Source organism: Dysidea avara, chromosome 5 (assembly GCF_963678975.1).
Source record: "Dysidea avara chromosome 5, odDysAvar1.4, whole genome shotgun sequence".
Classification (NCBI taxonomy): domain Eukaryota; kingdom Metazoa; phylum Porifera; class Demospongiae; order Dictyoceratida; family Dysideidae; genus Dysidea; species Dysidea avara.
In genome coordinates, this window is record NC_089276.1 from 10,925,015 (window position 1) to 10,952,845 (window position 27,831).

General features: G+C 38.2%; 1 protein-coding gene across 1 annotated transcript; it reads left to right on the forward strand.

The window, feature by feature from the left end:
- Window positions 1-6,093: 6,093 nt before the first annotated feature.
- LOC136256799 (uncharacterized) lies at window positions 6,094-26,698 on the forward strand. Its single transcript, XM_066049839.1, has 2 exons — window positions 6,094-6,272; window positions 25,053-26,698. Exon 2 carries the CDS (start codon window positions 25,118-25,120, stop codon window positions 26,609-26,611), a length of 1,494 nt encoding a protein of 497 aa, XP_065905911.1. The 5' UTR covers window positions 6,094-6,272; window positions 25,053-25,117; the 3' UTR covers window positions 26,612-26,698.
- Window positions 26,699-27,831: the final 1,133 nt, after the last annotated feature.

A 27,831-nucleotide genomic window follows, 5' to 3' on the forward strand; every position in this document is an offset into this window, starting at 1 on the left:
CATGCTACTAGCTATGTGCTGCACTGTACTAGCTATAGATGGTAATATTGTCAGCCCTTCCTCCCTGATGTAACTACCAAGACATTCAATACTCTCATCTTAAAATCTGGGCCAGCCTTGGTTTATTTCTGGATCAGTGTCTGCATCTCCTACTGGTATATGTACACAGGTGAAAATTAGTAAAATTTTAAAGTTGGTTAAGTAGTGAAAAGCATACAGGGAATATTATAGCTATAACTTTTAAGGAAATGTTTATACCATTAGGAACATGTGATCAGTAGGAGATGATATAGTTCACATTAAGCTATTTAATGGAGCAAACCTAAGCTATCATCTCCTAGTGACTCCTACATATCACATACAAGAGAGGAATGTGTAGTATGTACACATGCAGGTGTTACAGATGTATTGTTCTAACCATTAGTGTTAACTCATGATCAGACATTATATGTACATAAGAGCACAGTGCACATGCTACTGTGCATGCGCTTCACTGTACAAGCCAAACAATAACAGTGTCAGCTCTTCCCTGATGTAAATAATAACACATTCAGGACTCTCAACTTAAAATCTGGGCTAGGCTGGGTAGCCACCCACCTTTATTTATTTCTGGATCAGTGCCTGGCCTGTATAAGTCAGCATCTGGAACTGGACGAATAGCCACTACGAAAACATAAAGTGTATCAGGCATACTGAAATGTTGCAATAAACACACAAATGTGCCAGTGATGTGTACAGTATATTGATTGAAACATTTAGGTGTGTCAGGCACACTTAAATTTTTTTGCAGTGTTGTTGATTTGACACGGAATAACCCAAATGGTAAAACCAAGGATTAATGAAAGTATTGTGAAGTGCAGGTAGTTGAATGACCTAAAGTGTAAAGTGACTTTAGCTGATATAATTGTAACATAGCTACTACAGTGTAGCTATATGTTTTTATAAAAGTGATGAGCAACATGAAATAGAATAGGTGTAAATATTGCAACAATACAAATTTTCACGTTTGATGCATTCCATTGGGTCTAAGTTTTTTGATGTCAGCATTTTGACTCCCTTATATATGTTCAGCTTCTTGTGCATCCTCAGTTGGATAGCATACTATCATGTGACCAACTTCTTACTCTGAGTGCGAACCATGTCTACAAAACAAACTGCTATCAACTTGTCAATTAACTCTCTCCCTCAATTATGATGCTTTCATTATATAAATAAGTGACGATACTCTACATGACTGCATGCAACTACTCTGGGTCAACTTGAGGAGACATATGAAACAAGCAGTGCAATGGGCCACCAGTAACAGTGCTAACAACAACAACATTAAATCTGTGCATTTGTGTTATTAAGACAAGTTTGTGTCATGATTGTACTTGCTGTCATCCACACTACAAACACACAGACACATTTACCCACACATCGTGTCATGCAGTCATGATTCAGTATATCTTAAGTACTAGGCTACAAATTGGTGCTTTCCACTACATGTATACAACATCTTATTGATGATGATAATGAGAACAATCATTCACAATGTGCATATGATTTTGGTATACAATTTGCGAGGTAATTTATTTGTTATTAACACATAATGTATATGCCCACACAAACCACACAAACTGATATGCACTTGCTCAGCCTATCACAATGGCAGGTCCTGGATCTGAAGAACTAGACCAGACAAGGTACTAATTTAGGTTGAACAATACTTTCATCACTACTGACAAGTGAGGTCATTTGATATAAATTATGCTACTCCCATTGTTGAAAGAAATACACAGATTATTGTTGTCTAATATAATAACCTTTAGGTAGTAGGGTTTAAAGCAATGTCCTAAACTGTCAGGACAAAAGTTACCATTCAGCTGCAGCTGTGATTGCTCTACTAGAGTAGTTACTTGATTGCTGTTAGAGTATTTCATTCAGAGGTTGCTGAAGGCCTAGGTCTAATATTAATAGCACATAATTTCACACACACACACACACACACACACACACACACACACACACACACACACACACACACACACACACACACACACACACACACACACACACACACACACACACACACACACACACACACACACACACACGCATGCACACATGAACCTCCTCTTGACCTCTTGGTGCTGCCCACTGAAGTTGAGCTCAGCAATAGCGGGGTCCTAAGTAAGGACCAGTGAAAAGCTGTTTTCCACAGAAGTGATGATGTCATGGATCTCCTTAGCAGCAGAATTGTCGACCACAGAAACAGTTATAAATAATTCCTTGCTGTAGAGAGTACTCCACTCACAGTCCTATCTTGACATAAAGCATACCAGCAATCTTCAGCACTGATGGCCTTCAGGTCAGATTCTTGGTCCCATGAAAAGGCCGCCTCTTCTGCAGTTCTCCAATCAGTAGCTCCTTAGGCAGCAAGGCAACCAAGCCAACAAAAGCACCTCTCCATAATAAAATCAGCAATCAACTACTGCATTCCAAATGCCTCTGACAATTCTTAGTTGTAATATGCTCCTTCCACTGCTGGTATCAAGACACATCCAAAATAGTTCGGACACAACAGTTATGAAAGGTGGTAAGTTGTCTTAAATCAGGAGCCTTTTCATCAAGTTTCTGTATCATAAAGTAAAATAGACAACGCAACGGCCTTAATGCACATTTCTTTTTGTAGACACAGTATTCATAAAAATAGTGTCACGTAAGCTACCAAACGCCTTAGAGGCTTTCATAATTCTTCCTGCCACCTCTCTAGTAGCCTCTCCATCATTACACAGACACGATCCCAGGTAAGTAAAACTCAGTCACACATGCATGCATGCACACACACACACACACACACATGCACGCACATGCACACACACACTTCTTTATTTCACTTCTTCACTACCTGTCCCAGGATCCTCTTCATCCCAGCCCCCCATGTGACACATCACACCCACCTGGCCAAGGGATGCTGAGTAACCTAGAATTGAAAGCCTTGAATTCTGACCAAGTGGGCCTCATGGCGGGAGGAAGGGCAACAGACAATAGCAGGGACCTGAGCTTCTTTGCTTGTTCCATCTTGATACCAGTGATGTATGCAGTGCATGAAGTGTATGCATAGCAAGGCTATGTTGCTTGGTTGCAAAGCCAACGACTTTATGACACCCTGACCCTGCCTGGTCTCTATCACATGGTCTGAGACAAGGCACACTCACACACACACACACACACACACACACACACACACACACACACACACACACACACACACACACACACACACACACACACACACACACACACACACACACACACACACACACACACACACACACGCACACACACACACACACTCACCCAATCAGCCTGTTTGCAAATGGCAGGGTTTAGGATCTAAAGAACTGGACTAAACAAGGTACTAATTTAGGTTGAACAATACTATCACTGGTGACAAGTGAAGTCATTTGTGAAAATTCTGCTACTCCCATAGTTGAAGGGAAAACACACAAACACACTCCAACAACATTTCCGAACAACTGACATTTTCTTTTCAACTTGCCAAGGGATACTAAATAACCAATAGGAGCTTTAGACTACCATTGCTGAACAACCAGCATGGGATAAACATGTAACCAAATTTGCAAACTGAATCAACATATACAAATTGAATCTCTGTATATAAACATTTGGTTTCACTATACATTTAACAAATGTATTAAATCAAAAACAATGTATATGTGTAGCTTCAGTACTTTGTGAAGAAGGATGTTGAAATTATAAATACCTATTGAAGTATTAAAGTTTCTTTCTGCTACTCTAGGACCTAGTTAGTAATGATTCACAGACCAAGAAGAAATTGCTTCAAGTCTCCATTGATAACATTAGAATTCTATTGATTAAACTCTTTGTGATATTAGTTGCAACATCATAACTTCACAACCAAATACCTCTTCATCAAAAGGCTTGTAAAACTCACCTAGCACAATCTAATAGCTGGTAACCGAGGGGCTGTACAAATGTTTAGCGTAGTTTCAATCTGCAGTCTGATGCGGCAGCTGAACTAATTTCATGGCAGTGACAGGAGAGCTAGTGACACTGGGAAAGTAACCCAAATACTACTAACAGCACTACCGGCCATAGCTGGGAATGATGCTGATGGTCAGGGCTGCTCATGAACCAATCCAAGGTGATCTACTGATCTCATCCCTGAAGAATAAGGTGACAAAGTTGACATATGGCTTTGTACCAGTATAATGAAACACTTTAAGAGCTTCGGTCTTATTCATTGTCACTAGTATTCCCCTCCTAGCTAAGCCACATTGAATGTGTTTCATACTTTATTATTTATCTAATTTGTCAAAGGACAGGGTGGCATCAAAAAGCTTGTACTTGACAACACACTGTACACAAAACACATACAGAGTACAAGGATAAAGGATAATTACACAAAACAATAAAACAAACAAAAACACGCTCAATAGCTACACACAAAACAAACAATTAATGGCACAATGAAAAGGATTCACAGATCTGATAGCAAGCAAAGGTCCACTGATACCTTATTCCACAAAAAGATCAGTGTTCACACAAAAAAGAAAACCAGTGGCTGTCGATATAAGATTGTAGTGGTAAAATAGATAGTTCATGAGCTCTTGTACATGAAGTGTTGAAATAGTAATCAGAATAGTTAAGAGATGTTCTTTCATTAAAGATATCATATAAGGTTGATACACACAGGTAGTTACAACGATCAGTGAGATTTGGCCAGTGCAGTATATTTAGACAATCATTAGATGATCTACTCCACTTCCTGGAAACAGAATTAGGATTATTGATTCAGTGTGGATTCAAATACCTAATTAGCCCTAACCGTTCTAGTGTGACCCACTGGACAGGCTTAGCACTAATTTACTGACCAGACCTCGACTGAAACCCTTGTTCATTTACCGTATCCTTCACTGATGTCCTCACTGGCAATTATTATTATAATTATTTATTTATTTATTCATGGATGCACATACATAAATGTTTAAAAATAAAGGTTTAGGCTCCAGGCCTTTGTTCATATCCATGTCCTGTAACTTTCCAGAATTCATCAAGTTTTTGGATATAGTAAGTGCTGAGACTACGTCGGATGGCAAGCAATTCCACTCATTAACAACTCCCTGGCTAAAGAAATTTGCTCTCAATTGCAGTCTGGTCGGTTTTCAAGTAATTGCCGCTTGTGTGGTGTACAGTACTTAGTGTAAAAATTTAGACCAGCCAATATTGTAGTAGCCATCCAATAGTTCATAAGTCTCGATGAGGTCTCCATGTTTTCTTTGATAATACAGGGAGTAGATTCCAAACTCTCTTAATCTGGATTTAAACGGAAGTTTGGATAGTCTGGGGATAAGTTTGGCCACTCTTCTCTACACCCTCTCAAAGGTGTCAATGTCTCTGGCTAGGTATGGACACCAAAGTTGAATGCAATATTCCAGGTGGGGTCTTACATAGGTCTTATATAAAAAGATAAACAACTCTTTAGAAATCATTGTGAATGTCCTTTTAAGCATTCCTAGTACTCTTGTTGCGCTTGCAGCAGCTTTAATGTAAAGAAGGCTTCAATGAAGAAGTAGTCCATATACCAAGGTCTTTTTCAAAGTCAACTTCACTCAGTTTTACCTGTGACCTGGGAGAATTAGATGTTTCCATTGTATAACTTGAACGTAGAGTTTTACCCACGGTTTTCCAGTATGCATAACTTTACACTTCTCCAGATTGAGGTTGAGAAGCCAAAATGTAGACCATTCTTGTGCCTTGCTTAAGTCCCTTTGTAGCTCCATACCATCACAGACACTCTTGATTATTGAATATACCTTGGTATCATCCGCAAAGACATCTAAAACTCACACTGAATAACTTATGCAAGATCATTAATGTATCGGCAATTCAAAGAGCAGTGGTCCTAGTACCGATCCTTGGAGGACTCCACTAAGGATACCCCAATACGATGAATACTCACCACAATACAGAGAACGCTCCGTTCCCATTTCTAGTTTCTTGATTTCCTTTTAGTGACACCGACTTTGAAGTGTACGTATCAAATTCGCAAGGAATTACGTCATCAACGTTAATTTGACAGGTCACGTTTCTGGTGACTTCCTGTTCTGCACTTATTACGGTTACCCGTTAAGCTTATGCCAAGAAAAAATTACAACCGGCAAATCTCAGAGCTGCTCCAAGACGAGCTGATTATCGGATTATATTCATTGATTCATGAGACGTCATGCAGAAAGTTTGTAAAGGTGAGCATTTTATCGTGATTCTGTGATTGACTCTCGGATTGACTCAAGAAAAACCTCAGAAATATACTTAGCTAGACCATAAGAAGTGGTATATATCTACGCGTGATGCTCTGCTATGGTGGTCACTATATGCTCGCTAGTGGCGTAGTGGTCACTACGCTCTGCGAGGGTCAGCTGCTGGCTACGCCAGACCCTAGCAGAGCGCAGTCTCAGTCGTGCCTAGACGCTTTTCCTCTATAGCCTTGTTAGGCGCAATCTGTGAAATTGCGCAGTTTATAAATTGCGAGTTTTACTCTTTTCACCACCTTTCATAACCCTTACGTAATATTAAGCTCAAAAGCATCCAGACTTCCTACTGTAGTTGTTGCTCTCTCTCTTCAACTTTAGAGCACGCATCTAGTAGTTTCCGCGAGTAGTCGACTTTAGGGGATGCGTCCAGTAGTTTCCGCGAATAGTAGACTTTAGGGGAAGCGTCCAGTAGTTGCCACGAGTAGTAGACTTTAGGGGAAGCGTCTAGTAGTGTTAGCGTTAGGGTTAGAGTTCAGCTTTGGTTTCTTCTTCACCTTTAGGGTTAGGTTCTTCTTACTATATACAGCTTATTTCATTAGTCACATTTATAAGATACAAAAGAAGGGAATCAAGGGAGCTAGCAGCGGTAGCATAATCGGTAGCACACTGGACCATCACATTGGGATCTTGGGTTCGATCCCCCTTCAAGACTGCACTTTTTTTTTCGCCTTTTTGGTTCACCTTTTTTTTGTCTAAGTTCTGTAGGGTTATGAAATAGGGTGAAAAGAGTGATACCCTATAAATTGCGCTGCACATTTTGTGAACTCATAAAATGATAAATTGTTGCGCAGTTTGTGAACTACTGTAAGAGCTGCGCATTTTATGAACTGGATTCTGGCTTGTCCATTCAGCGTACCGCCTTCTTGACTGATTCAAGTGCGTATCATAGCTGCTTTCAGGGAGGATAACAGGCTTCTTTTACCACCTTAACTTGATATGTTTGCTACTAGCATGGATAAAGATGCATTCTATAGCTATATTGCAGACTATTTCTCCCTCCAAGGTTCCTTGCGTACTCTGCAGCTTGCCTGGATAAGGTGCATACTGTCCTTCTCTCTGTGTTGCTTTCTGCATACTACAGCATTTGTGGTAGCTAGCAGGCTCATCGATTAGCTGATATTGATGGGCAGTCCAGCCTGCATGTTTTACTTTTTCAAGCAGTTGTCCAGCACATACAAACACTGCACCAGTAATGAAATGTATATCAGCACACTGATAAGGTTTAATGCATTGCAACTCGTGTCCAACATTGCATCTTTAATGTCCAGCTTAAATGGTACGCGTACTTATAGTTTCACTCTTACATTATCCTATGCATGTAGATGAAACACAACACGTAGTTACATAATGCCACCTCTGTGTGATACAGTTATTAGTGTAAACATATAATCAAGTATGCTGTGTTACATATAGTTAAGTATACTCCAATACATGAGTGAGTTACAGCGGCACAGCTCCATTTGATGAACAGCAAGACAAGAAAAGTTGTATTCATTTTCATCTTGCCTGGCTGTAACCACATGTCTTCTTAAACACGGTTCATGGTACCGGAACCCCTGATGAGCAACTATTGTACCTGACCTATGGAATTCACAAACGTGAATACACAATTTATTTGCATAACTAGACCTCACCACGTCAGTCCAAACTAATCAATCCACAAGAATGGCAGTAGTCATCCAATGATTCTAAATAAACAAACATTATCTGTTAATGCATGTGATACATCATCATAACTCATCAGTATATACAACAGACTATGAAAAGAAATTCACTGATTTACCAAGAAATCCAACTATTCACCAAGAAGGTTATTTACGTACATGTTTACTTAATGCACAAATGAGTACACATAATGTGATGATGTATATTGAAATGTTTGCTGAAGTAATTAATAGGTGCATAATTATAACAATTTTTGTGGCATAGTCTAATGTATTTCAATACATTTCATTTTAAACAAAGGATTATGTAAGCTATATGGTTGAGTTTCACTCAGTGGGTAGCCTGCACAGAGTATCAAATAGTTAACTGAAAACAGGTGATGTATTCATCTGAACGTGCCCCCAACAATAATATTAAGCTATTACACTTTGCTTTCAGCCATGTTCAGCCAATTACACAGCATTGCATGGGAAGCTCCTCTGCAACCATTCCAGTCACTACATGCAGTAACAGAAAATACAGATAACTTCTGTTACACATGTAGGGAAGCCATTATGTGGTGCTAGCTACCACAAATCAACATCTTGTGCTGTCAGCAAAGATACATAAAGGAAGACTCAAGTAGGTCCATGATGTTCACATTATAAGTGCTGCAGTATGCCAAATTAAAGTACCAAGCAACGTTGAAGAAATCAAGCCTGTAGCAGGGGGTCTGTTCCAGGTAGTTGTAAACTAAGTACCGTGTGAAAAATACACACATGGTCTTACTAGGGGGTATGGAGGAATGCCCCTCCAGATTTCTTCTGAGTGGATCACTTACTGATTGCTCCATTAGAACAAATGACTGTCTATTAGAGTGTCAATCTTTTCTAAACTAATATATCAGAAAATTCAGTGATAGATGCATGGGCTCCATAAATTGATAGGTGGTTGCTATGCCTATGGGGATCACAAAGGTTTGGTCTTTTGCAAAAATATCAGCTAAAATCCAGCCTGACTTGTACTTCACAACAGCTTGGCATGATTACAAACTTGGGAACCAGACTAGTTGTTCAGTATAGAATATTGGTATATAATTTACCACCCATCTCCACGATGTCCAGGTCTTATGACTAGTGGCTATAAATTTTTGTGATGCTTGAGAATATTATAGCATACACAATTCACTATACTTCCATACCTCTGTAAGTATTTTCTTGTAGTCTACATGTTTATTTTCAGTTGAATGCACACGCTCTACTATGTCATAAAATTTCTCAACTGTTGCAACTACCGAAACGATTTGTCATTCTCATTCTGTAAGTACAGAATTTTGTGAACAAACAAAACCAGTTTAGTTTCTTACCCTTTGTTTCAGTTAGCAGGCAAATATAGAACATCTTCCAACTTCAGCTCTGGATAGTTTAACAAAAAAAACTTTTTTGTTTCAGTAATGAAAGGTCTATTAGAAATATCACTTCTTTCCACTCTATTCAAAACATCTGTTTATCTTCTGCACCTTCTCCGTTACTGTTGTGGTGTGATTGTGGTCAAGATATCTTCCGCCTCTACAGAACCTTTCAAATAGCTCTCTGTGACCCTCTTTCGACGTACCGAGTTTAACCTCATAGTGAAACTCACACCGTTCATACACTACCACGAGGAAATCTCGTGATCCAACACTTGGAACGACAGTACGGGTTATGATACAACTGTACTGTGTCGCATCTCGCCTTGCCATATGTCAGTACGACACGAGGTACGACACCTGCGCAATTTATAAATTGTTGCGCATTTTATGAATTCACAAAATGCGCAGCGCAATTTATAAACTGCGCAAATTCACAGATTGCGCCTAACAGCCTATTTTGTTTGGGCAGTGACGCCGTGATTTCTGTAGCTCTGAATCCCTTGATTTGGGTATCTAAGGTAGGGTCCGCAATGAAAAAATCGATAATAATCATGAAATTACTCCCCTACTATTTCAACCTGTAGGGCATATCAAAGTATTTTTCTACGTACCAATAAAACTTATTTGTGACCCAGTCTGACAAAACCGGGCTTATTGCCTATTTAAAAGTATCGAGAAATGCCGGTTTTAAGTATTTAGTGTGTTGTAGCTCGCCAATGGTTGAAGCTATGAGTACCAAATTTTCACACGTTTTACAACAATTCCTTACCTTCCAGAGCATCCACTGTGCAAGTAGCCAACAACTAAGTTTCCTGCCATTTTAGATAGTTTTTAAACCGAGGTTGACTGTATCAGGCGAGCTGCAAATTGGGTGGGAGGCGGGGGCCTGGAAGGCAGGCAAGATGGTGTTCAAAAATTGAACAGGAAGGCCAAGGGATGAATTAGGCCAAGTTTTGAGCCATTGAAGTCTCAAAACTGGCTAAAAAGAAAGGAAATTCACAGCAGAGGTAGCTACTTATTCAACACCACAGAACTGTACAGCCGCATACAGTCATTCCCAGGCTGACCAGAGCTCCATTATTAACCCTTTGGCCCCTAAAGCCAATATTTTGGCTTTGGTCCTTAAAAACGAAAGTTATTTTACGAAAAATATGCGTTTTGACATATAAATTTGGGCTCCTGTTACTCCATGTAGGAACAACCTATTCCTTCATGGTTTGTGTTAAATTACTCACAAAGGATAGATCTACAACATCATATAACTTTTACTAACCTTCTTTATTCCGTCTTTCCTTTATGACAGGTAGTATTGTAGTAATTATTGTCTTAAAAATGGCCGAAAATTCTTTCAAACGCGTATTGGCCTTACTTCACGCTCCATCGTGCTACAATGTTCAGATAAAGCTTAGGGTATTACCCATTAACCACAGAGTAGTGTGGTTCAAACCGTATATTCATAGGATATTTCGTTTATGAGATACGTGCGTTTGAATGCATGCATGTAACAAAAAGCCAATATATTGGCTTTTGCATTTAACGGAACACTTTTTTAAATTAATATAGGGGCCAAAGGGTTAATTAATTAAGGCCCCACACCACACATACGGTTCGCCACTGGGCTTGGGAAAGGCAGCCAGCAAAACCAGACCACTCAAGTCTAGCTGATTTTAAATGTGGAATTAGATAGTGTATTCATGTAGCTGTGTGTCCTGGGTGAAAAATCGAATCTGCTGACATGGGCGATAAGACCGGTTTTCTCAGACTGGGTCACATTTATCTTTCTCCATACGACGGGAATCGCGATTGTTTTGTGCTGGAAATCATGAAAAATTGTGCGCGCTCCGGATGAAGCATGGGTTCCTTCCCATACTTGGCATATATAGTCCAGGTCTATACCTGATTATAACCCACAGCAGAAATAAATTGATTTGCTACTGTGGATTTGGTACGGAGCTACTCTTTACCGAAAATCAGCCGAAAATCACATATTTTTGGATTTGGAGCAACCCAGCAATCAACAAAAGGAAAGCCCACAAACCTTCACAATACAGCAATATAGTTTGGTTATCACTTCATGCACAGCGCAAGTTTCATATGGATCTGAGCTTTCCTTCCATCAAACTAAGCGGCATGAAATTTCTTCCTAGCGCGTCTGACACTAAAATGGGAGGCGTGGTTGCAATAACTCCAAGTTTTAGTTTCTCCAGCAAGTTATTTAGGTTTCAATATTATGTTGTGACTACCTAATGTGACTACCGGTATTAGTTTCCAACTAGAAATGGATTTCACGTGATTATGGATTGATTTCTCGTGTGCATTATAGCTATATATGGTTAGCTATATATAGTGGTATAATCCAGGTAAAATTTCACTAGTATTCTTATCAACATTTGACTGAGACACCACTGGTGAAGTATAGAGTTAGGCACAGTAAAACTCGGGTCCTACCAAAAATGGCAGGGTTCTTTGTATGTAAGATCAAGATACTCTAATAGAGCAGTCATCTAAACAGTCTCTGTTCTCTTTAGTAAGAAAGTGGAATCTATCAGGGTAAAAGTGCAATTGGAAAGAAACCTCAGCAGTATCGGATTACTGGTTGGGGGCACACCATAAATGAATCCACATTATGAGTGCATGGCTATACACAGAAGCAATATTTATAGACAAGATTAGGTAATAAGAATAATTATGCTGCTAGATATTCAATCCACTATAAAATAATGATTCTATATAGCTGCAGGTGCATTTCAAAAAGAAATATTGGTATGAATTGGCCACCTTGCACTACTAAATGGCACAACACAGGTATAGCTAATTAATCAAAAGTGTATTGAACACACTCTTTTGATTAATTAGCTATACCTTCATACTAACTGTACATGTAATGATTTGTATAGGTCCTTCTAGTATACTGCTAAGTAAAAATAATCACACAAATGGGATGTCAAATTTTAATGTAGAAATATCTGCAAAATTGTAATTTTCCTATGCCTTAATTACACTCCCTGATGGAGGCTCTGCACAGTAATAAATACAATACACATGCAATATAATTATAGTTTTAATGGTACAAATGCATAACTATTTTAATTAATTTTGCAAGCTTTCAAATTTCTGTTTTGCTTGTAGGGTGTGCATGCAATTTTATGTTGAACTATAGACTGTGTATGGTATATATTTGATAACCTATTGCATGTGTGAGATGTAGGCATTTACTATAGATATCCTTTTTATTATGAGTCATAAGTTTAAGGACTTGTGATGCTCAGTATAACATTCAGTTTCAATGGCCTATGTCTTCCCACTATGGATCAATTACCTTAAATGTGACTTAAATGTGATTTCTAAAGTACATGTAAATGACTTATAAACCTCACATAAATTCAGGAATGGCTATACACATGCATAGACAACTCTGCAAAGTGCATGTTATACATATATTATAGAGCACTTAGTACATTGTGGCTGTTGGTATAACAGTTATCCAACAGGCCTTTGGTGCAATTTCTCACAATAAAGCCAAAACTAAGTAATACCCTTCAGCTATGGGTGAAAAAGCTAAAATTTGTTGTTTGTTAAAGGCTCATATATATATATGTATATACGTAATAGTTATACCATGGGCAAGCTGCAGCCCAAGGGCGAGTGTGTATATACAGGCAAAGCACGAGTGCCCATGGTATAACTAATATGTTCTACTTTAGCGTGTAGACTCACCTAATTGGCAAAATCTGTAGTTGCTATACAGATTACAGATTTTGCCCATTAGGTGAGTCTACATGCTAAAGTAGGACATATTAGTTATACCATGGGCACTCGTGCTTTGCCTGTATATATGCACTCGCCCTCGGGCCTGCGGTCCTCGGGCTTGTGAATATATAAAAATAAAGAGTAACCACCACTCTGAAGAGTTCCCAGTGTAGGGAGGATTTAACACCCCATGGAGAGTAACCAACACTCTGAAGAGAATAACCATTACTCTGAAGAGTAAGTGACACCACCTTCAGAGCATGTGTTACTCCCCAGTTACTCCTTTAGAGCAATGGTTACTCTCCAGGGGTGTTAAATCCTCCCTACACTGGGAAATCCTTGAGAGTTGTGTCATTTTAACAGTGTAGGGAACCGAGTAAGCTGTGATTGTGGGATTGAATTTTGCCAAACAAACTGTGATTGTGGGATTCAATTTTAATACATCAAACGGTAGTTTGATTTTATTATTGCTAATATAGCAATTTTAAGAGACTAGCGTTAATTATGTTACTTTAATTGCTACATTTACAAAAGTAAAAAAAACAAACTACTGTTAATGTATTAAAATTGAATCCCACAATCACAGGTTGTATGGCAGAATTCAATCCCACAATCACAGCTTACTTGATTCCCTATATAAGAGAAGAGGATAACAGTAAAACATCAAAGAAATCTGATGATTTCTGGATATAGTGTGTGCACCTATTAGGTATGCAATGTCTCAGGTTAACGAGATATACGCACTAGTGCATATATCTCGTTAAGGCAGTGTGTAAAGAGATATACGCACTGCGTTAACGAAATATACGCACTGGTAGCAGTGCATATATCTCGTTAACATTTTGAGTCAGTGCGACATGTGATATATATGCACTGGCTTTCCTTTGATCTGAGCTGTGAAAGTGGTACATATATATAATATATATATAATATAGCACAGAATAACTGCCTGCAGCCTGCTGTAAAAAAATAAGATTGAGGACATACCTCCCTTACATTTTTGAAGAAATTAAGTACAAACTAGCTAAACTTATATACCACTGATGTAAATGATTTTTGTTGGCTCTAAAATATATATAGTATGCAATACTCTTTTTTGTCAGCTGTCTGCTTCAAATCCGTTAAATACCACTTATATGACTGTTCTATTAGAGTATCTCGATCTTACATGCAAACAACCCTGCCATTTTTGGTAGGACCCGAGTTTTACTGTGCCTAACTCTAGTAGCTTCGTCAGTTGTGTCGCAGTCAGTAAGACTAATAGTGAAATTTGCCTGGATTATACCACTACATAGCTAACCATGTATAGCTACATACTATATAATGCACACGAAAAATCAATCCATAATCACGTGATCCATTTCTAGTTGAAAACTAATACCATTAGGTGGTCACAACATAATAATGCCTAAATAACTTGCTGGAGAAACTAAAACTTGGAGTTATTACAACCACGCCTCCCATTTTAGTATCAGACGCACTAGGAAGAAATTTAATGCCGCTTAGTTTGATGGAAGGAAAGCTCAGATCCATATGAAACTTGCGCTGTGCATGAAGTGATAACCAAACTATATTGCTGTATAGTGAAGGTTTGTGGGCTTTCCTTTTGTTGATTGCTGGGTTGCTCCGAATCCAAAAATATGTGATTTTCGGCCGATTTTCGGTAAAGAGTAGCTCCGTACCAAATCCACAGTAGCAAATCAATTTATTTCTGCTGTGGGTTATAATCAGGTATAGACCTGGACTATATATGCCAAGTATGGGAAGGGACCCATGCTTCATCCAGAGACCGCGCAATTTTTCACGATTTCCAGCACAAAACAAACGCGATTCCCGTCGTATGGAGAAAGATAAATACGTTTTATTGGTATGTAGAAAAATACTTTGATATTCCCTACAGGTTGAAATAGTAGGGGAGTAATTTCATGATTATCGATTTTTTTTCATTGCAGACCCTATCTAAGGTAAGTGAGGATAATTCCGGACAGCTGCTAATTCTGGACACTTCGATCGTTCTCAGCAATGGTAGAATCTCTCGGCCTATAATTTGGTATGCTAATGCAGTGTCCTATGGCCTATCTAAAAACCAAAATTGAAGCGAATCCGTTATTCCATCGTGAAGTTTGACACAAATTTGTAGCACAATCACGGGTAATTTTGTTCAAAAACTTTGAAAATGTTAGTCAGCCCAAGCTCATATTTTCGATTTTCAAAGACTTATAGAAAGACCATACCCTCAGCTAATTGCACACCAAAAATCGTAAGAATCCATGCAGCACACAGGGGCGGATCTAGGATTTATAAAAGGGTGGGCTAACTCAAGGTACTAATCTCTTGGGTAGAGGTGTGCGAAGCATGCTGGAACTAGGGGGGTCTGGGGGCATGCCCCCCATGAAAATTTAGAAAAATAGATGCTAAAATACTGCAATTTGGAGACATTTCCACATAAAATTCATACCTGTAGATATTTTATATACTGCCTTTAGATTATAGGTATGGCTCTCTGAAGCATTTTGCTAATGCAAAAGTTTGGGTAGGTACAGACAACCAAGTACATGATGCACCCCTCTCACAACTGCACAACACTGAATAGGTGCATGTTAGAATAAGAATGTTGAAAGTGGAAATTTTTGAAATTTGAACAATACAAGATTGAATCTGAGAGCATTTTCAATGGAAATTGTGTACCTGAATTAAGTATTGCCATACATATTAACTACACAAGTAGATGAATGAAGCCCTTTAAACAGACCAATGCACTTCATTGTATGCATAGGTGCAGGCAGATTTGGAAAAATTCCATAACAGAACCAACTACATGTTTCCAGTGAATGTTCTATTAGAGTAGTTAGCTGACTGCTCTATTAGAGTATCTCGATCTTGTACACCTCCAATGCTGATCCGGGTCCTTGTTGCATAAACTTTAGCATGAATCCACTGATAATACCTTGGAAAGATGTTTATAAGGTGGTTTTATGAGTATTTGCATTATTAGATATAATTATAAATTTCATTATAATACTCAGCATATTGATCAAGTAAAGCCTAAATACAAAGGGGGGGCTTCAGCCCCCAAAGCCCCCCCCCCCCCCCCCCCCTGGATCCGCCCCTAGCACAAGCAGAGTAGCAGTCGATTTATTAGCAGCTGTTCAGTTGAAATACAAAGAAAATATTCGCGAATTACATAAACTTTTAAAAAATATGCACTGCTGTTTTCTCCCAAATGGTATGAACTTTCTACTTGATTTATAAGCTGCAGATGAGTGGTAATTTAATCTGCATACTTGTAAAAGAGAATTAGTAACCTGTGGAAGGCTCTACTTGCTTGTTTTTCAAAGTGTCTGGAATTAGCCGCATGTTGCATTTTTACACACTGTTAAGTTTTGGTTCATAACTCCTCAGCAGTTGAGTGTATCGAAACGAAACTTGCACTGCAGATGCACCATAAGATAGGCTTACAACGCTTCCTAGAGTTTGTCTTAACTCGTTGTGAGTCAATGTTAGATCGATTTTATCAAAGAGTGTCCGGAATTACCCTCATTTAACTTACTCAAGTAACGTGACCGAGGTTTATCAGGCATGTATCATACAGTACCGTACTGTATATTAGGGATCATGGAGATTTGGGTTTTCCTAACCAAAAAATTCACCCAAAAACCAGCTTCACAACTCCATCCTGGCACCTTGACAGTATTGGTTAGGTATAACCAAGCCCAAAAGTGCCTTCAGTACGATCCTAATGGCTTCCAATAAATTGTTACAAAATTAAAAAAATAATTTATTCAATGTAATTTTCTACTACTGTAACTACCTGATGCTTTCAGGCCTAGGCATGCGTAACTTGATAACAGCTAAGGCTATGGGCTTGATTTTTTCACTGTTCGACATCACTTTGTCCCAAGATGTGCCTTTTTACCAACCGCAGTATGTACAATGCATGCATCATGGACTTTCCTTTGTCCTCCTTTCTGTCCCATTTGTTGTTGCTGACAGCCCAAGGTGTCAATTTGCGGTAGCGCAATGCATGACTGGATTGATTTCAGAGACGATTCTAACACTGTCCTTCGTTTGTAATGCTGTGTAATGGGCTGTATATAGCTGAAAATCAAAACGTAATGGCGGCTGCACTTTCAAGGCAGTAATTGATAGTTAGGGCACATGAATTGTCATATTTTCGTGGTGACTGGATTGTTGCAGAGGCACCTCTTCTACTGTTTTTCATCTGTAGTGCTGTGTAACAGGCTGAACATAGCTGAAAATGAAGCGTAATGGCCACTGCACTTTCAAAGCAGTATTTGATAGCTGGGGTGCGTGTTCAGATGAAAATATTAATTCTGGTGCCATCCTTTCTTTTGATGCGGTATGCGTGGGTTTACCAGTCATAATAATGTTACAAAAAAGTAAACAAACAAGTTTAAGGAAAAATTAGGAATTTTAAGTTCGATTAGGGATTATATAGAGAAAAAAAAGGAAAAAAAAAAGGGAAACAAGGGAGGTCGCCTACACCTGCAGATATACTAGTGAACATTTAATCCCTAATTCAGTCTTAGTCTTGGGGTATAGACTGAATTAGGGATTAATTGTTCACTAGTATATCTGCAGGTGTAGGCGACCTCCCTTGTTTCCCTACTTTTTTTCTATGATCCCTAATCGAGCTTAAAATTCCTAATTTTTCCTTAAACTTGTTATGTTCTCATTATTCATGATGGTTCACATAAAAGGTAGGGTCCGATAACCGAAAAATCAACTTTCACAAATCAATCCCATACCATTGTGGGACGTTCTTCATCATAGCATACCATTGCTATATCCACCATGAAACCGGATGCACAATTGTTGTCTTCACAGAAATATAGAATTTTATATCTCACAAGATGTAAAATTTATTTTTTAAATTTCTTGCTCCACACAAATGACCGGATGAAACCTGCTACGTACTTAGCCAGATCTTATCTAGAGTTGTTGTAGTAAAAAGTACATACAGCAATAAGCAAATGATGTTTGATTCCCAGAACAGAGCTGCTTTCTTTCAAAATTCTATAAGAACGAAGTACGATTTTTCAAATTCAAGCCGCCCTACCAGCCAAGACAAATAAAGCCAACTATTCTTCACAACATTCTGATAAGGTTGGGTGCATAGTCTGTCTATGCTGTAAGTATGGAAAGGATCTGAGACTTCTCACCATTTGGGTGACGAGCATCAAAATTTTTGTGCTTCATTTCACAGGGTTCACTCAATGATGCTGAAGTCCCTTCCAGCACTTCTGATGCCACACTGATCAACTAATTTTGTTTAGAATGATGATAAAAGATGGAACAAAATGTTTGGTAGTAGTAGCAGTCATTGTTTCTGTGATTTCATATGATGTAGTATTAATTCCTGGCCAGCTGTTCGCCAGGAGCCCCACCTAGTTTGATTCGAAAATGAAAGATTTCATGCTTTTTTCAGTTTATTTTTGAATATTTTGCAACATGATGGTGCTGTGGGGTGATCTAGTAAAGATTTCAAGCCACCGTGAAGCATGAGAGGTGAAGTCAGTTTTGGATGAAGAATAATAATCGATGAAAGAATAATTGACAACCACTGGCACCAACTGTCCAGGGACATCTTTTGCCATCATTCCAGTCCATCATTGATGGATATTGTGGCTGCATAAGTGTTGAAAATGGCTAGAATACACAATAAAATTCCCAAATGTTACAGAAAATTTTGACACTCGTCACCCAGATGGTGAGAAGTCTCAGACCCTTTCCATACTTACAGCATAGACAGACTATGCACCCAACCTTATCACAATACTGTGAAGAATATTTGGCTTTTCTTGTCTTGGCTGGTAGGGTAGCTTGAATTCGAAAGTTTGTGTTTCATTTTGTAATTTGTAAGAGAAAGCAACCCTGTGCCGCGAATGTAGCAAATCATTTGCTTACTGCTGTGTGTACTTTTTAACTACAACTCTAGATAAGATCTGGCTAAGTAGCAAGATTCATCTGGTCCTTTGTGTGGAGCACAAAATTTTCAAAATAAATTTTGCATCTTGCAAGATACTAAAATCAATATTTCTGTGAAGACAACAATCATGCATCTGGTTTCATGGTGGATCTAGCAATGGTATAATAAGATGAACATTCCACATTGGTAGGGGATCGATTTGTAAAAGTTGATTTTTCGGTTTGCGGACCCTAATAAAGTTTCATTGTACCATATAATACGGGAAGTGGATGCTATTTTGTACATCACAATCTATGGAATTTTTATGTTTGATTAAGCTATAGACCCATTGCAGGCAAACTGCTGCCATAGCAACATCTGCTCTCTTGGAGTACAACCCATTGTGCAATCCTGGTAGCATAGGAGAGAGTGTAGGCTAACCTTTGCTGTATAATGCAGAAGAAGCAGCTCTACTTCCTGGGTATTGTTTTACTCTTATAGAAAGCAACGCTATCAGGGTTGCAAAACAGGTTGTACTCTAAGATGGTGGATGTTGCTATGGCAGCAGCTCACCTGCAAAGGGTCTATACAGCTATCTGAAACACTGTTTGTACTTACGGCCACAGCTAGCAAAAAAAAACTTGTGTTGTATACCAAGATACCTCCATCATATCAAAACTTGCTATTGGGAATTGTAAACCGAAGTGATCTAATTTATGAGTTTTACTATTAGATCTGGGTATATCCATTCACTGGGCTGGACTACTGGACTGGACTACTGGACTGGACTACTGGACTGGACTACTGGACTGGACTACTGGACTGGACTACTGGACTGGACTACTGGACTGGACTACTGGACTCAAGTGATTTTTTTTGTTACTTTTTATAGCAGACCACAAAAGCATTGTAGAAATTGACACCCTTCAGCTTGAGACATAAAACTTGCACATTACTCAGTGTAGTTCATCATTGAAAATAATTTGCCTGCTACTAGCAATGATACAAGCACTCTGCATGTTGTTAACACTGCTAATGCATCTGTCTATTTTCCTAGCCTTCTTTTGTAACATAACACAGATTGATATTAGGGCTGGAACGAAGGTCAAATTTTACACCCATTAAAAATCTTGTGAATTATACCTTAAAATCAACATGTCATTTTGGTATTCATAGCTTGGTCAAACTGGTTGGTTGAAAAACATTGCTGACAACCATCATTTCTTAAAATACATATATTTTATACTAAGTACAAAAACACAAAAAGCAGTCATAGCTAGGCACCATAATTTCTATAGTACATTATACAAAAAAAATTAAAGCCCTTGAATTGCTCTATGCAATGCCACCTAAAGTAATACTCTAACATTACCATAGTAACATTTATTTTACTGTTGATTACAACATAATCTTCTTGGAAACCTGTTACAAATGGCATTCCACAGGGTTCGGTCTTTATCCCCATTATCATTAATTTGTTCTATACTTATATTAATGATCTACCTTCATACTCTCTTTTCCTGTTTGCTGAGCTACAATACCGCCCAAGTGCAATATCACACTCACTCACACATGCAACTTTGCTCGAGATTTTTAAAAATTGCTAATACAACAGATGCCATGTTGTCTCGTGGCAACTGTTTCGCTCACGAGACAACATGGCAGCTGTATCGTTCACAAGAATTGCAAGCGAAACAGTTGCCATGCTCCTTATTTAGTGATTTTTAAAAATCTTGAGCAAAGTTGTGTGTGCGAGCGAGTGCAACGTTGCGCTTGGGCAGTACCTTACACAGATCAATCACTCAACTGTTGAGCTCCATACTGTTGCAACATGATGTGAATGCCCTTATTCACTGGACACTAGATTGGCTGCTTAAATAGTGCATCAAGTATTCTTTGCAATGACTGTTGGTAACATAATTAACATTGCTCCAAACTACACTTTGGTAACAAACTACTGGCCAGTTCTACATCAGGGGCGGATCCAGACTTTTCAAAAGGGGGATTCCACTTTGGAATTGCAACTTCAGCCTAGCTGTAAGTTGAAGACTAAAAAAAAAAAAAAAGGTCATCACCTGCTGACAATTGCTGCCCTTCACCCCATAAATGCCCTCACAGCTTGTTACACTGCTCCTCAAAAGACTACTGTGACTGCTCTATTAGAGTATCTCGATTTGACTGCTCTATTAGTCTAAGAGTATCTCGAGTAAGAAAGGCTCTTTGAAAAGGGGGGTTCCATGGAACCCTTTGAACCCCCCTGGATCCGCCCCTGTACATGTGTAATGGTGGATGATGAGAAGCTACCATTAAATGAGCACACATCATTCACTACCATAAATTGGGTTATTTTTGACAGTAATAAATTTTCAAGGTTAGCTACATCTGCGAAAATTTAACACGCAAATATAAACAAACATTGATTTTTTTTGCACATGTTTTTATTTTAACCGACATGTGAGTAACCATCCCTCCCTGTGGTAAGTCCACTCATGTTCCAGTTATTAAACAAGTAATACAACTTCCTCTTCAAAGAAACAGCAATTTGAAACAATGAAACACGAGACATTTTTTGAGGAACATGTCCAATAATACTTATAATGGCTACTGCATATTGCTCTATTACTCTCATTTGTAGGTTCTCGTGTGCAAGTAAGATTTTCACCAACTGTAGCAGTCCATAGTCAATATACATGATATCCACGTACACAACAGTTGATCTCAAATGTGGGCTTTGGACATACAGCTGTATGTGACCGATCACGTGTTCAACTTGTTAGCATGGTGTGGGCTTGCTCGCTGCTGTAGGTGTTGTTCCTTGCTGTGCCTGTAAATAAAGAACAGTAAAATAGTCAATAGTCTATCAATCAGCAATACACAATCGTTATAATCTCAGCATGACACAACTTTCATGTTAAAAAATTTTCATGGGTACCAGCTGCAGGCACCCATGAAAATTTGTTTACACGAAAATTTAACTTGTGAATATTTTCATGCATAAAAATAACCCGATTTATGGTATAACCAAAGTAAATCATATATTTGCTTTAATAGAAAATCATTTAGTCTCAACATGAATATATACATTTTAAAAACTTTACAAGACACATGTCTGCTCTATATTGTACATAGTATGCTAACATCATTGTGAGACCTGCATTTTTTTGACCAGAGATCCCTGGAAAAGGTTCAGCAATGAGCTACCAAGTAGCTACCTGAATTTTCAGCATAATACACCTGTATAAATCAATTTGTTATATTTGAATGGTTCACACATGAACTAAAAGATTACAGTGAGTTACTACAAACATTGTGTGCATGTCTGTCATTTGTCAACACTTAAATGAACATCATTGATTTTACTGATTACATGTATGGAAATATTGATCTTACAGAGACTAACTTGAATTCAAATCTGGAAAAGATTTGCTTCTTATCTTGTGCGCAATGTTTGTATTAGAATGCAAAAAAAAAAAAGGCATCGATTCACCTACTTATGACATGAACTCTTAGCTATTTGTTGTAGCAATTGCACATAATTTGTACATATAGCCAGCATGTATATTGTACATCTCAATGTGGTAATCAGTAGTCTTTTCTTTCAGTTACTTTCAATTATTCCAGAGTGTATGTAATAATTCCAGAACCAGTGCGATATGTGATATAACTACACTGGCTTTTCCTTTTGATTCGAATTGTGAAAATGGTACACACACGCACACACACGCCTGTTCCTGTTTAACACTGCCCAAGTGGGTCATGTGTTCCCTTGAAGGGAAAGCAAAAACACATATGCATGTAGATTACACGATCTTTTGTAGACTGCAAGGCCCCCAGCACTCTTAAACCAATGTTGACACTGTTCACATTGGACTACCCCATGCTGTTGATGCACAAGTTTTTCCCTTTCTGAAAGACACTTGTGTCTCTTGAGGTCTCCTGCTCTTCAGAAAATTCGCTGACAGATGGCACAAGTCACTTGCAATGGAGCTGCTGGTTCCCTCTCTTCTAAATCATGGTCTGCATCACACTTCTCTGCTTCTAAACCATCGCTGGCATGAGTAACACTGTACAGCATCACGTTGCCCCTGCACTGGTAACTGTCTCTCTTCAATACATTTATGGGTAACTCTATCATATTCCCTTCTAAATGTTCTCATGCATCACACCATCAACCTACATGGCCTGTTGATGATCACAGGTATACTGACTACACGTTTCCTACTATCTAACCTGATCACTAGATTTTTCATGCCAATCACCATCACTAACTCCCAGTGATGACAAATTGTCCTTAAGAACATCTATTCATCTCTTCCTTGGTCCATGAACTAGATGAGTCTGAGGTAGCCATCCAAATAAATAAATCCTTGGGATGCAATGGTTAGGCATCTGAGCCAAATGACCCAGCCACTCTAAATGCCTCTTCCTTAGTTTAGTGCTAATGGTTTCTAGCACATTTCCCTCACACACACACACACACACACACACACACACACACACACACACACACACACACACACACACACACACACACACACACACACACACACACACACACACACACACACACACACACACACACACACACACACACACACACACAGTAGTATTCTTAACACCTTAGGTAACTAGTTATATATAAATCGGTGTTACTGTGCAATCTACTGGGTACAGATTTTCTGTTCAGAAAGCTAGTCACATGAACATGACTAAATATAATACATGTGTATAGCTACAGTATGTTGTTTGGACCATATGCCCAGTTTCATGCACTTCTTAAATGACAATCACTTCACTGTGTTTAAGAGTATTGAGTATTTCAACAAGCAAGTGCTTAGTAGGGTTCCAAAACATTATCTTAGACACAATTATTTTATTGTGGGTTTTAGAGATATTTAAATTTTGTTTACAGTTCTGCATTCAAATTAATTCTAACATGGTTTATACACTATTCTTAACACAACATTACATACTAAAGACACCAGAAGTTGTCAGTGTAGAATCAGACAACTGAGGTGTTTGAACCCCTATGGTAGAGATACCTCTTAACTAAGTGTCCTAATAACAGGTATCTTGCTATAAGACTGATTTGGTCAGACTCGGTCACATATTTCCTCTGTCTAAAGCCAAGTATTCATTTTATTGTGGGTTTAGCCAAGGAATAAATAGTTGATTTCTACTGCTCTTAGCCAAGATTTATTTGAACTGGTACAAGGGTAAGTTATTATATAGCTAAACCCACAGGGATGGATGCAGGGTTTGACAAGGGGGTGCACCAGGGTAGTAGACTTATGGAGCAGGGAGTTAGGGGCACAGCCATGTCTCAGGACCATGTGCATCTCATTTGTAAAAAGAATCCTAACAGGCTAAACATGCTCATGGGATGGTGCTGCAGATGTAAGTTTTAAATCTCAGCAACTGTGGAGGTTCTCAATAGTGTTGCATGCAGTGCAGTGACTATTCTATTAAAGTATTTGACTGACCTATTTTAGTATTTGACTGACTGCTCTATTAGATTATCTCAAAGTTTTGTTGGTATTTTATTTTGGAGGAGGGTACTCTGCCCTCCCCATCCACCATTGGTTCACTGTAGAGTTTACTTAAAAGATGCTATAGCTTTATTATAATAGGGCTGTATAACAAGTGATTTTTGTGATACGTATATATAGCACCTATATTTAACTTACCAAGATAAATGTAACAACCATATATACTTAGCTTAGCTTAGCTACCTATTATTATACTAGCTATCTCAACAGACAACTGTGTTATTTATAACAGCAGTGTCAGATGGTATGTACATACATTTGTGAGAAAGGTCTCAGCCAGTTGCGTCAGGCTTGATAAAGGCTTTTCAGAAAGCAATGACTGCTTTCAAAAACAATTATCAACTTGAAACTGTGTACAATTATATTCTGTTACTTAATTTCATCTCTTATTTCATTATCAAGATTAATGTTAATTTTAACTTATCCAGGTGTTTCATTATTGGATACCTGAAACTTTCTACAGTAAATAGCTAATTTATTATATCCTCCATATATGGGTGAATTTCAACAGTTTACAGCTAAAATTATCTTGGCAATCTCTGCTATCACTCTGGGCATGTGTATCCTTCTATACCATGTTGCAATTATCGATCAAAAGTTCACTTTTGAAAAGACTACACATATAAATAGTTCTAATAATCTTGGGGGAAAAGATGGACTAGACATTGCAAGTAACAATAATGGTGACATTGCGGATATCATTTATGACACTATTAATGAAATTGCACATGGTTTTGGTAATGCTACTAGTGTTATCAAACTAAACTACAACCAATTACTTGATGCAAGCAAAACTCACAAAGAATTCAAAGGAGGTGTAATTTTAGTAAGTAGATATGCTGAACAGCAGATTGGAGCTGCAATGAATCTGTTTTCACTACAGAAATGGGCCAAAACTGTTAATGCCTTTGTGGTAGAACCTTTTGTTATTAATTCTGAGTTCAGACTACCCTTCATCAATTCACCAACAGCACTTTCAAATATGCTACGCTTCCATGATTACTTTAATATTAACATATGGAATGAGATGAGCATACAAAACAATGGAACTCCATTGATATCCTGGGAACATTTCCTAACTCATAAAAGAACAAAATACATTTTTGTAAATGTTATAAATGATTTGATAAAAGATGTTGAAAAACCACTGCACATCAATGACGAAATAATGTATGAACCTTTATGTCAAGAAGCCTTTTCTTGGTTTAAAAGAAAACACAGTTTCTACATTAATATATTGGTGCAGGCTAAGTTAGTGAGACGTGTGTGTTTCTCATTTTACAAAACCAGAATGAACATTAGTGATTTCACTCGGCATATTTATGGACCACATGATCCTTCAGAAGTTATTGTTTGGATTTTAACTTGGAAAGGATTTGCCTACAACAACAGAGTCAGAGTAGTTCAGCAATACTTTCATAGAAGTCAAGAAACACTGCCAATGGTACATGCTAGCAACAGAGTGATAGCAGATGCCCAGAATTATGTTGGGCAGTATCTGGGAACTAAGTTTGGTGGGTATGTAGGTATTTCAATTCGAACAGTTGTAAGAGCAAAGTATTTGCCTGATGAAGAACAGAAATATACCTTTTTCAAGAATTGCTTTAAAAATCTTGGAGAGACTATTCAATTATTAAATGTAACTAGTAAGAAAATATTCATGTCATTAGATCTGGGAAGATTCGGTGACAAAACACAAACATTATTTATATCTCCACCAATGATTTCATCTATTGAAGACACCTTATTTCAGACTGTGTACAATGGTTCAGTAACAATGCAGGAATGGGAATCATCTTTTATTGACAGTACAAATGGTATAACAGATAGCGGATACATTGCAGCAGTACAGAGAACAATACTAGACAACAGTAAATGTCTTATCATGTTTGGTGGTAGATCTAATTTCCAGAGAAGCATTGCAGTAGAATTCAAAGAAAAACATGGTAATAATTCATGTATTTATAATGTCTGCTACATACAATAATTAGCTTTTGAAGTAGCTATAATATTTGCATTGTTGTTGTATATATGTACTGCATCTATCTACATAGCAACAGAAACATTTGTGACTGCAGAGAATGCTGCTACATATAGTTATGCGGCTCACAAAATGACCATGTATATTTGTGACTGGACCTGTAAAAACTGGTCTTATCACCCTTGGCAACAGGTTAGCCTCTTTACTATGAACATCGACAAAATTATACATGAATATACCCTATCAAATTTCAGTGTCCAAATTAAGTGGCCTGCTTTTGCTGGTTAATTTTTCCAAGCCCAGTGACAAGCTGTAAGAACAGCCTATAGGACCTTAATGGAGCTTTTGCCAACCTATAGATGGCTGTATATATGCAAGTAGTTGTACAGCTCCATGGTGCTGGATAAAGACCTGCACTGTATATGTAAATTTACTTTCTGAACCCTGAATAGTGTCCACCACAACTTAGCCTAATTCAATTTATACATTTCTTTTCCATCTTAAATTTTGAAAACACCCTTATCCACCATCTCTATTAGAGTTTCCTTGATTGTCAACCTATCCAGCAAACTTAAATAAGTTGATGTTGTGCTACTTCTAAAAACCAGGCGCCATGCAGCTAGCTAACTCATCTGGAATAACTATAGACAGTATATACTACTATGAATTAACCAACTATGTATTACTACTTTACAATAGGGTAGTTTGGGTTGTGCAATAATATAATTAGCTATTTCTCGTATTTCGTAATTCATGAAATATTCGTAATTCGTTCAATTACGTTGCTATGCACTGCTAAGGAAGCGTTTGTTAAATAAACCGCTTTTACCAACATATTACGCACAAAACTATCTTCTAAACTGTTTTATAGTGTGACTAACGTGTTTTTTCTCACAAATTCTCTCGACAAAGCCTCAAGCTGCTCTTCATTTTCGTTCGCGTAAGTAAGGGATACGCCCCCTTTCAACTCGAAGCGATAGGCTATTCCTGGCAGTGTACGAGGCCTGCACCGTTGTTTTTCAGTTGCTAAATGCCTGAAAACCTCAAGGGGAAGGTAGTCTGAGGAAAGTCACCACACCGTATTTCAGTCCGCCGAAAAGAAACCACCTCAGAGCAAAGTTCACCTGTGCAGAAGTTTAATACAGACTTCATTTCACTTTTACTTCTTACACAAAAGCTGCTTTTACCGTTATTAAACGATTTTGCTCACGTGGGTGCGTACGGAC

Excerpts from the sequence above, each read along its gene's own strand:
- LOC136256799 (XM_066049839.1), top strand. The coding sequence starts at position 25,118 with ATGGGTGAATTTCAACAGTTTACAGCTAAAATTATCTTGGCAATCTCT.